The sequence below is a fragment of the Panthera onca genome, chromosome C1 (genome assembly GCF_046562875.1).
Source record: "Panthera onca isolate mPanOnc1 chromosome C1, mPanOnc1 haplotype 2, whole genome shotgun sequence".
Lineage (NCBI taxonomy): Eukaryota > Metazoa > Chordata > Mammalia > Carnivora > Felidae > Panthera > Panthera onca.
This window is the reverse complement of record NC_138346.1, coordinates 99,541,915-99,554,424: the sequence shown is the minus strand read 5'-3', so window position 1 is coordinate 99,554,424 and position 12,510 is coordinate 99,541,915. Positions and strand designations below refer to the sequence as shown.

The following is a 12,510-nucleotide window of genomic DNA, read 5'->3' as shown; positions in this document are numbered from 1 at the left end:
TGTTCATCTTTCTTAAGACTGCTTTGGCTCTTCAGGGACTTCTGTGGTTCCACACAAATTACAGTATTACTATTTGTAGTTTTGTGAGAAATGCTATTGGTATTTCAGAGAGAGTGCATTAAATCTGTAGATTGCTTTGGGGAGTAGGGATACTTTAACAATACTCATTGTTCCAATCCATGAGCAAGGAATATCTTCCCATTTGTGCCATCTACAATTTCTTTCATCAGTGCATTATCAGTTTTGGAGTATAGATCTATCACTACCTTGGTGAAGTTTATTCCTAATTTAATCTTTTTGATGCAACTGTAAATGTTTTTTCTTTAATTTCTCTTTCTGCTACTTCATTATTAGTGTATAGAAATTCAACAGATTTCTGTATATTAATTTTGTATTGTGCAACTTTACTGAGTTTATTTATTAGAACTAGTGGTTTTTTGGTGGCTTCTTTAGGGTTTTACATGTAGAGTATCATGTTATCTGCAAATAGGGAAATTTTTTCTTCTTCCTTACCAGTTTGGATATATATTTTGTCTGATTGCTACAGCTAGGATTTGCAGTACTATGTTGAATAGCTGTGTGAACTTGAAAAAAATTATCTATTTGCTTTAAAACTCAGTTTCTTTATTTATAAAAGGAATATATCTCTACTTAGGAAACTATAAAATTAGATATAATAAATTAAAAATGCAAATCATGCCTTCTGGCTACTATTAGATGCCCCTTCCCAAAAGCACAACTTTTATCATTATCATTAATAATAAATTGATGAAGGAAGATATTATAACATCATTTTTGCATCCCTAAAGTATATTAAAATAACATTTAATTTTCATCAAAACCAAAAATAAAAGGCAAATATAGAAAAGAAGTAGAACTACATCTGATAAACCTCCTCTTATGTATGAACACAACACATGAACACACATGAAACCAAATGGATAGAATATTTCAGTTGACTCAATGTTTGTGCTTGAAATGATTTACCATAGAGAGTATTAGCCATTTAATGATAAACAATATTATCTCTAGCAATTCTCCTAAAGATTTTCTGAAATGTGCTTACATGTTAATACTTGTTTGTTCAATGCAAACTAATGGAATAGTTGACTGTGTGCTATCTAAAGATCTCAGTGGTCTCCAAACTAACTACATGACCAAGCTGATGAAGAAAAATTAGCCTTAGAAAGAAATGCACATGTGTGTGCACACACACACACACACACACAAACAGAAAATGTGACTCAAGGAAAGGAAGATTAATTAAAAGCATGTAAACGTAAGTTGTTATTTTGGTTTGCTGCAAGAGTTGTTTTTTTTTTTAATTACAGTTACAATCAATGATACAAAATTATATTTTCTCAAAATTACCTAAGAATTCTAATCAAATTCAGACAGATATGTCAAAGAAAATTTTCACTTATTATTAGGTCTTTCCATTAATATGCCTTTCCTTAAGCTATCAATGTATTTTTTTAATTTATAAACATTATTAAATGTTAGTTTTAAGGACAACACAAAAAATTCACCTAAGACATTTTATCTACTCCAGTGTATCCTATCCAAAATTGAACATGAAGACTGGATTCTAGCTAGAGCTCATTACTGATTTTGAATTGCAAAGAGGTGAAGACAACCTTTTTTGCCTCAATTCACTCATTTATAACACAAAATTAATGGCCACTCTGACTTCCAGAGAAGGTTTTTCAAAGAAATGCAAATAAATAACGTGTGGAAATATCCTAGAAAAGTAGAAAAGTAATCATACATTCTGATGTATTATTAACCAGTTTCTGATTAAATGGTTTTTGAATAAACTATAAAAATTTCACTTATTAGGTAAAATTCCTATTACCAGCATCTCCTCTTTTAATTCTAATGAAAATAAAATAGCTGATAATCATCAGAGCAACCACAAATTCTTCTGTTTCAAAAGGTGATCTAATAAAAGATTAAATCTACTAAAGGAAATTAAGATATAACAAGCACAGTAAAATAACAGTATTAATATTTTAATTATATGTCAATAGTAAATTGACCAACTTCTTTTACCATAAATTTTTAAATAATTTTTTAAAGTTTATTTATTCATTTTGAGAGACAAAGAGCATGAGCAGGGCAGGGATAGAGAAAAAGGGGGAGAGAGAGAATCCCAAGCGAGCTCCATACAGTGAGCACATAGCCTGATGCCAGGCTTGTTCCCATGAACCATGAGATCATGACCTGAGCAGCAATCAAGAGTTGGATGCTCAACTGACTGAGCCACCCATGGGCCTCATGTTCTTTCACCATTAATTTTAAACACACACTTACAACACACACACAGCAATAGCATCCTTTAATCCTACATATTTTGCTAATATCTATGACACTGTCACAATACAGTCTTGTTTTCCCAGCAATGCCCTCTTTCTTCTATGCTCACATGCCCTCTACAGGGACACCAAACTTCATCTCTTCCATAAGGACCTCTAGTTATCTTTACCTCAAATTAATTTCTTACAGTTCCAACTGTTTTATATGATTCAAAAAATAATCCAGAAATCTATCACTGAATTTTCATCTAGTTTCTAAATCCTCTAGGTACCTTACTCATATTTTGTATCTTGTAAACTTGTCAGTGGTACACGTGTATGTTAGTAATAACTATTAATACATATAGGTGAAGACTATATCAAATAAAGTGGAGGCAAAAAGAACAAAGAATAGTTCAAAAAGCAAAATGTGCTAGTGTGTCTCCTCTATCATACCTGAGAGAAAGATTTGGGACATGGATATATGTTTCCAATACTGGGGAAAAAAAATGTTAATCAAACCTCATCGCACTTTGGATTGAATATGTCTTATAAATCTCGTTATTTCTAAGTTCTGCCCGATTACAGCCTTTGATTACTAATTTCACTTCTTTAAACCCTAGATATCAGAAAAGATACTGTGCACAATGGAGAAAGAATCCTAATATTCATAATTCCCCAGTGCGAAAGGCTGTCTCTATTCATCTTTATGCTTTTGTATCCATTAGCATTGTTAACAATACCCCACAAATAGTCTTTAATGTATAAAAAGATAAATGAATAAATTGATGGAAAGGTAGGTGTCGATGTTAAAGTGTCTATTAATCTACATTTGTGTTGACAAACTCGGTCCCTGGGCCTACAAAGCCTAGAGCAACCACAATTGTGTGAAATGCACTATGTCTATGAGAACACTATTTATTTTATCACAAACCTTTCAATGCCCACAGATCCCACTTGAAATATACAAAAACCTGTGCAGGGCCTACAGTTAAAACTAAATAATGCTTGCTGATTAACTTTAAACATAGCTGTTTCATCGAACTCAGATTCCTTTTTCCTTCTTTGAAGGAAGGAAAACCAAACACAGTTTCCTATTTGAAAAGTAGGTTGTAACATGAAAGTTTAGTTCTCTTAATCTGAAGTCTGGTTTCTACTTCCATCTCCCTTTAAATTCTCTAAGGTAATCATTGTATTTATAAAACATAGAACTATCGTTTTCCTGAAATTTTTTTCCTTGAAATGTTAACACTGAATTTTATGGGTAAATCCATTTCCCTATTCTCCCTCATTGTTTAGTATAAATTATGTCATTTGAAGATAAGCTAGAATCTTAAAAATATTTCCTTTAAAAACTATCCAGATTTGAATTTCAAACAAAAATTTGAATACTTGTAGTTAGTATATAAGGATGCCATAGTATGATTTTTATAGAAAATATTTTGATTTTATTTTTTATTCCAAGTCATTTAATGTAGATTAAACTTCAGTAAAAGCACAATATGACATATAAGTCATAAAGCAATAAGGAAAACATCTTTGGTAATTAGAGATACGTAAAAATGTTTTAATGGTATACTTTTGTATGTACTTTTTAATCTTGGCAGGAAATTATGTAAGATTGTAAGATATTTTGACATATGTTACTCCAAAAAAAAAATAACAATGACCAGGATAACAATTAACTATATCTTTAACCTCACTAACCAATTATCTCTAATATGTTTTTATCACTGAGAAAAAAAAAGAACAATAGTAAAATACAGGGAATATTCTGTCCCAAACTCTTGGGAAAGAGGGAATAAAACTGTTGTCCTAAGAATCTGCACCCCTTAAAGCAGTATAGGTCTGATTCTTCTTGACTGAAATATAGAATCTAAAACAAAACAAAACAAAACAATAAGGAAACAAACAGAAAGCAGCACCAGATGTGTAAATACAAAGAACAAACATGGTTGCCAGGGGAGGGGATGTGTGGGGAAAAAAGGTGAAGGGGAATAGGAGATACAGGCTTCTGGTTACAGAATAAGTCACAGGAATGAAAGATACAGCATTAAGAATATGTCACTGGTATTGCAAAAGCATTACATGGTGACAGATGGTAGCTATGCTTATGAGGAGCACAGCCTAACAGAAAGACCTGCCCAACCCTACTCTGTACACCTAAAACTAACGTAACATTGTGTCAACTATAGTCAAATAAAAATTAAAAAAGAAAAAAAGTCCAGCATTGCTCTTAGAACATTCCCCTTCTCCCAATCTCAGTAACAACCTATGCTTCTCTCTGAACCTCTCACGTCGGTCTTTGAGCAAAAAGAGAAGAGTCTGTCTTTTATCCCAGCGTTGCAGGGGTGGGGGCTCATCTCTGGGTATACCAGAGATGAGACTATTTCTAGTGTCTTCTTTCACATCTTGTAGGTCTCTACACTCCTCAGCCCTGCCAGACATCCTAAGCACTCATCATTTTACATCACATACCTAACTTGTTTTCACACAGTAAATAAGTACCCTACACAGTGACAAAACATTTAGCTAGCTGAATTTACATTTTAATGAGAATTTTAGTAATTATTTACATGTTACAAAAGTAACAACATACTTGTTCAAATTTCGATAAGAGATAACAGAGGAGAAAAAATTAAAAACAGTAACTCATAATCACTCCATCAGAAAGTTACTGGATATGTTAGCATATTTAATTCTTACATCATTTTCTTTGCATCTACATATGTGAACATGCATGTAATGTAATTGTGAATGTACTGTGTGTATAATTCTATGCAAGATCATGTAATTCTAGATTCTACTACTTTCACTTAACATTTTATGCTGAGCTGTTCTAATGTCATTAATTTTTTTCACAAGGTCAATTTTAAAGAGATGGAAAAACAGACGTAAGATGAATTATCTAATCACATACCTACTTTTGTACACTTGCTATCTATTCAATATTTTGTCCTTATAAATTATGCTGTAATAAAAATACAAATTATCCCCCAAACCTCACAGTCATGAATTCAATTCTACCATTTTTGAATAACACTTTGATTGATGGTTATAATTTTATTTTTGTAAAAGCAAACAAAAAATAAGGGAAAAAAGTTAATCTTCTGCCAGGGAGGGCTGGGAGTGAGATTGCTGTCGAAGCTGTAACTAGCTCCCTTTGCACAAAAAATCCAAGTTTCTGCAACACAACCAAACTGAACGGATAGACCAAAATTCTAGCATGATGAAATAGTGACAAACAAAAAAATAATAAACGAGATTCATTTGTTTGATTCTCCCAATATTAGTTCCTCTATTATTGGAATAATATTGATATTACTTCAATAATTTATTTTTCATGAAGAATACAACAATGGCTTTTCACCTTCTTTTCAGTATCTCAGACACTGTTCTTCGGGATGAGACTGCTGGGGGGCATTTACAGAGAAATACCAGGTGACTGGATCATCTCTAAAAGTGGTTATTCAGGATACTGACCATTTAAAGATCTTTAGGCTTCAGACCTTTCTTTTTTACTTACACATTTTCTTACCTTTCCTTTATTTTTTTCTTGCCTTTATGTTTGTTATCTTTGCTATTCACACATTATTGCTTACTTAATTTTCACCATGTTTCTACATATAGGAACGACTATCTACCCTCAGTTTAAATGAAAACAAAACAAAACACAAGCCTTGGTAGCCTCTAAAAAATTGCTGAGACCCTGGCTTGTCTCATTTTAGTGACTTCCCTATATCAATAGGTCATACGGGCACACATCACATAAAAGATAACAGGTTTAAATATCTGTTTTTGGAGATCACTTGGGAGAGGGGTTGAACTGGTTCCAACAGAAGTCCAATAAAGTCATGATTAAATCCAGAGCCTCACATATCATTGCTCCTCCCAAATAGCCATTTTTCAAAAACATTGTGCAACAGCTTACGTGCTGGGTGGACATGGGGAAGGACAGGTTTGCACAGATCAGAGGAAAATCTAGGCATATCATGAGAAAAGGAGCCGAACTGAATCCTGTACTGATTATGGATCAAGGGGCCCACATTTATATATCAAGGAAAATATAATAGTTCACTCCACTACACTAAGTAAACTATTTACTGAGCAGAAGAGGAGTCCAGGCAGGGTGCTAACTGCTGGGGTGACTCAAACATGAATACGATATAAGCACCTCTCCTCAGGGCTTTCTGTCTCTTAGAGCTGATGTTGGCAAACTACAGTCAGCAAGTAAAGGGTTGGCCACTGGTCCACAATGGGATAAGGTTAATTGAAAGCACACATTTAGAAACTCCAAGGGCAATCTGACATCCCTGCAGGCCCAAATGTATAAGTGGACTAATCTCACTGCATAGTTGAACTAGTGGGTAAGGCAGTGACAGACTAGCTCTACAGAATAAAACCTCATTTCACAATTGTATAATTTAACATCAGTTTGTCTACTAGAACCCATATGTATTTAAAATCCAAAATCTATTTTTTTATCAAAAGGTGATTTAAAGGGTCTATACCCTACAGGATAAATTTTGAAACTGGCTAGTGGTAAAGAGTTGAAGATAAAGTTCTCAAGTTATCGTCTGATTTGTTATGGGTAAAAGCTCAAAATGAGTAAACTGAGGTTACCAAAACTGCATTAAAAATTTCCCCCACTATCATCCTTATTTTAGAGACTGATTTCTTCTCTACTATGAATATTAACAAAACAAAAAGTAGAAATAATCTAGATAAAGTTTATCCTCAGTAAGTAGTGTTGTCATCAGTCTAGCCTAGATTAATTAACAAGAAGGAGGCAAGCTCATTTATTACATTAAAATCTTTAAAACAGCAAGGCTAGTGCTTCTTCCAAATCTGAGAACAGGCATATAATATGAATCATTTCTCTCTCTCTCTCTCTCTCTCTCTCTCTCAATATTTGTTTAATTCTGATTTAGGACTAACAAAAAGAAGAGTAAAAGCAATACTCTCTATTAACTGCCTGTATCCAGTCTTCCAAAGATATATTTAAAGTTCTTTTTTAAAATTCCAATATTACATTTTTATTTAATATATTTTTGAAATATAATTTTAGAACTCTTGAATAGAGTAAGGTAGAATTTGGGGTTGTATTTGGAATATGTAGGAATCTTTTTTTTTTAGTAATTTACTTTTGTTGTATATTTCAAAGTATTGATTCATGCCACATTTGAAATAACAACATGGGTTTCAATTATGTGAGTCCACTTACATGCAGATTTTTTTGGATACACGACAGTGCTCTAAGTGTATTTTCTCCTCCTTATGATTTTCTTAACAACATTTTCTTTTCTCTACCTTACTTCATTATAAGAATACAGTATATGATATGTATAATATATAAAATATGTATTAATCTACTGTTTATGTTAACAGTTATCCCTAATCTTGTACTGTTTATTTGTTTTTCCTTATGATTTTCTTAAAAACATTTTCTTTTCTCTCTTACGCTATTACAAGAATACAGTATATAATACATGTAATACATAAAATATGTATTAATCAACTATTTATATTAATAGGCACTCCTAACCCAGTGCTTTTCAAGGGTCAGATATAAAAACAAATTAATTAAATTTAAAAATAGTGACATTTCACAATAGTTTTAGAAGCACTGTATTAAAGGAGATGAGGTATGTTATAATTATAATCAAGGTAGAAGTCTCTATATGGGAGAGTTTAGAGGTTTAGATGTTTAGAAGACGATGGTGACCCTCACAGCTGGCAGGAAAAATAGTCACTGGCTCTTTGGGCACTGGGTTTCAAGTGGGATAAAATTTGGGTTTTCAGATTAGGGAAGAGACTGGGGCAGAGAAAATAGTGTAGGCAAAGGCATAGAGCAAGAAAGCTTTTCAGCTTATGAAAAACATCAAGAAGTTCAATGTGTCTGAAATACAATGTAAAGCAGAATAGTAGACAAGAGGCCGAGCTTAATTCTAAGAGGCCTGCTACAAAGGGAAGAGTTTGAAATTTATTCAATGGGGTCCATCTGATGTTTTTTGAGAAATTCATTAACAGTTTTTAGCTGGGCCTTATAAAGTTTTAGTTTACAGGAGAAGGAGACTGATGGAGGGACTGGTTGGAGATTCATGTGATGAAAAAATGGGAAGGACATTCTCTTTCTTAATTAGTTATAATAATCACATAAACGTACACATGTATTAAAGAAAATTTAGAGAGAATAATGTATAGGCAAAAAGAAAAAAAAAAGGCAGGCCAAAATTCAGCCATATGCACACAGCCATCTGCACACATATCACATATAGATGATATGATATAACATGCCATCAACACTGTTTTGAAGACATCTTTATTCACTTTTTATATCATAAACATGTCAACAAATATCTATCTTTCTTTTAGTGACCACATAAATTAACATCGTATAGATATACCTATGGAGAGGACATTACCACAATATTAAAGATAACAGGATCAACAGCAATGAAATCCATAGCAATGAGATTATCAAAGCAGCTGGAAAGTGTACTGGAGACTGGGATTGGCATCTCAGAGTCAAACAATGAAAGAAGTTGAGTTTTAGACTTAAACATAGTGAGGAAAGCAGGGTCCATCTCTTATCAGCTGTGTTTTTGGATACATACTTTTTGCTTAAGTTTCAGTTTTCTGGGGTTCGTAGTTTAACTTTACATGCTATTCAGGAAATATGTATAGAAAATATCTAGCACAAAGCCTAACACAGAAGGCCCTCAATTAATGTTAGGTCTTTTTTTCATGATTGATTGATCATCAAATGAATGTGGGGAGATGAATAATGTTATAGAAGATGGATTTCCAGGTTTCAAGGTGATGTAACTAGGAAAAAGATGCTATAAAAATGGAGATTTCAAGGATATGAGCAGATTTGGGGGAAGAGAGCTGTTAAGCTAACCATGAACATGAGCACCTATCCAAGGCTGCAGTGACATTCACAGATATATTGGTTGAGAAGCAGCATAATGAATGACATTGCTTCATGACAACCTAGACACGTCAGGGCCATCTCGACTCCCTCCTTCTCCTTGACCAGTAATGCAGTAAGTGCTCCTAGGTGACCTCCAAGAATCAAATGAAGCTTCCAAATGAGCTCAGCTTTGACTCCTTTAAGCCATGCATATACTAAGAAAACCTAGTGAGACATCTCATAAATAGAAAGATCACATTTCACCTTTTGATATAATCTGTGATAATGAGGCCAAGGTTACACATTTTATCCACAGAGTTCCCACTGTATTTTCTGGCTATGTGAGGAATATGTAAATAGGCCAAGTATCTAGTGATTGCCAGAAAGCAGATCTGAGCTGGATAAGAGAAATGAATGAGTACAAATCTATTCCTCTACTTGAAAAGCAACCCAGTATATACAATCTACTAACTACCAGTATGTCAATTTCTTCAGGCGTATTTATAAAGAGTGTCTGCCTCTAAGAGCTTAAATTTTGTTTCACCTTGTTTAAAAGCTTGTTTTTGAGCCAAATTATTTTATAAACATGTTAAGTCTTAGGTTTTACTTAGAGTATGATGAGAAGAACACTGCAGCTTTGTCCTAAGATATTTTGTCAAGATTAAGTTTACCAATGATTGGTAAAGAAATCATGAAAAAAAAATGACGAAAATAACTGACTGCAAATATGTTACTTTAGTATCTTGTAAAGTGCTAAAGTAGAATGTGTGTCCTAGATATTGAAATGTGGCTTAATTTAGCATGCAGTTCACTGCTTATGTATCTGTCCAGTCCTCTGGCACTTCAATATCAAAGTGTCAGTTATACACAGGAGTAAATGCCTCTTTAAATAGTCCAAGTGCACCTGAGAAAGGAGAAAAGTCCATGATTTTTTTTCTTGATTTCCAAAGACTATGCAAATTTCTATAGTTTGGCCAAAACTGTGGTAAATAAAACAGAATGTTGCTGAACAGTTCAAATCTATTGACTCCTGATTTTTTCCACAATTTTTATGTCATCTCCTTTAATAGAAAATAGAAGTGTAAGCAAGTGCAAAGACGATTTTGAAATTAAAAACAGAAGAAATATTTGTGAGACATCCATGCAATGACTGGTAATGATATACCTCTCCATTAGCCTTCTTTAGTCATGGGGCTCATGTGAAATAAATACAGCGTACGTCTAAAGTAATCATAATGCAAGGCAACAATGTGGCAAATCCCAAAATTGTGAACAATTCAAAGTGAAAATATACAAATAAGTTAATAAAATGCTATTTTGTTTTCTCTATCAATAACACCATCCCCATGGCACACATTCATATCCCAACCAATTTCAACTGAAACTTGAGTTTATCTAAAAATAACAGTGGACTTCAATTAAATACATTCATTCATTTATTCAAATCATGAGTGTCTTCTGATCTCCAGGAATTGTATCAGGGCCAGGTAAACAAGTATGATTTGGCCTCTGCCCTCACAAAGTAAGTTACATCCTTTTTATAGCTTCCACAAATTAACATTTAATTTGCAGGCATAAATGCACTTAATTAGAATATTAGAGAAGAAAGAATGGGGTGTATGTAAGATGATCTTTATTAGATGAAAAAGCAAAGCTCCTTTTATCTGTCATACAAATAATCTAGTCTATGCCTTGAAAACAAGCACAGTTATTATCTCTAAATAAAGTGAAGGGCAAAGATTAACAGTTATCTAACCACAGTGATTAGAATGGTCAGGCAAACTGGAATATTCAGGAAATGGACACATGACTTCCTTTTTACCAACACATTTCTTATCCAATAATTTCCCCTATTACCTTTCATTAAGAAAAACCAAAGTCCATAGAGCCATTCAGTGGTTTTTATTTTTCATTGTTCCTTTTTAAATCTAAAAGCTTTTTTAAAACTTTTGACAATAATAAAATCAGAACTAACCTAAGAAGAACTGAGATGCTTTTTTTGTTCTGTTTTGTTTTTGTCTTTTGGGGCTTTTTTTTTACCAAGCCAGAAAAAGAAAGTGCGATATATCTCCATGTCATATGTAAGTATTTCAACTTTGCAAAGATTCTCCCTAGTTTGTAGCACTTAAAGTTAAAAAGAAAAGCCACACAGAGAAAAGAAAACTAATCTGATTGCCAAATTTGAAGCATTTACATACGCAGCCTCCCAAAATCTATACTTCTACAAGTATAGATTTCTACACCAAAAAGCATTATCCAGAGAAATGTTAAGATTTAGCACATGCTTAAAGTCACATAACTAGCAATCATGAGGCACTGCAGATATAGAACAATCTAATACTTGAGAATAATTTGAATGATGACCTATCTTAGGAACTGGCTTTCTCTCATATGAGCCAAGGTATTAATTTCTGATTAAATGGTACATTGGTATATATAATTGCTGAAGCATAATGTTAATTAAAATATTAGCTACCAAATATAATTATTTCATTTTAGTTACACGGAACTCAAAATAAATACAGCACATACAGATGTGTGCACATACCATTGATCCACCGAGCTTCTGGGTCATGAAGCACAAAATCTTTCCTAAAGAGGTCTTCTAAAGACAATCTGGTTTCTGATGAATTTGTGAGTTCATCTAAAATAAAACAAATCTTGGATTAGACACTTGTCTTATGTTAGTTTTCAAAACTAATGAATTATAAAATTTGGAATATTTTGTTTCAAAGATATGTTGAGGACAACATAGTCATTTTAATATGGCCTTTGGCATTTGAAGCTTTTTGTTTCATGAACGTTTTCATTAAATTATTTTAAATAGTATAATTATCTTCATCCAGCACAAATTTAATAGATCAATCCCTTTTTATGTAATGATATATAATATAAAAGTAATTAAGAATTCCTGTTGTGCACTGTGCCCACACATTTTTCATGGTTTAACCATAATCCATTCCATTACTTTCCAAAACCACTTTGACATATTCTCCTAACGCTAAACTTACATTTTTGTTGTAAACACCAAAAATGAAAGAGTTGAGGGTCATAAAATAGATGATAAAGAAACTTCCCAACTCAGAAAGAAGTTCACCAAACAGAACGAATACCATGTTCCCACAATTACTACCAAACACTAAATAGATTTAAAAGATAAACATAAAAATTCAAATAATACAATTGCAGAATATTAATAAAAAGCACATTTATATAAGCCCCTGACATAAAAACTAAGTGCACTCCCCTTTTCAATTCAAAAATCTATGAAATGGAAGAATAATATGGATGAAGTACCCA

The 12,510-nt window shown here is 32.8% G+C and overlaps 1 protein-coding gene across 3 annotated transcripts in view; it reads right to left on the bottom strand.

The window, feature by feature from the left end:
• DPP10 (dipeptidyl peptidase like 10) overlaps positions 1 to 12,510 on the bottom strand; it is a 1,350,210-nt gene that overhangs the window by 452,311 nt on the left and 885,389 nt on the right. For all 3 annotated transcript variants that reach the window (XM_078451370.2, XM_078451369.2, XM_078451371.2), the window contains exon 3: positions 11,759 to 11,854. In XM_078451370.2, the coding sequence (XP_078307496.1) occupies positions 11,759 to 11,854 (96 nt within the window). The remainder of the gene's footprint in view (positions 1 to 11,758; positions 11,855 to 12,510) is intronic.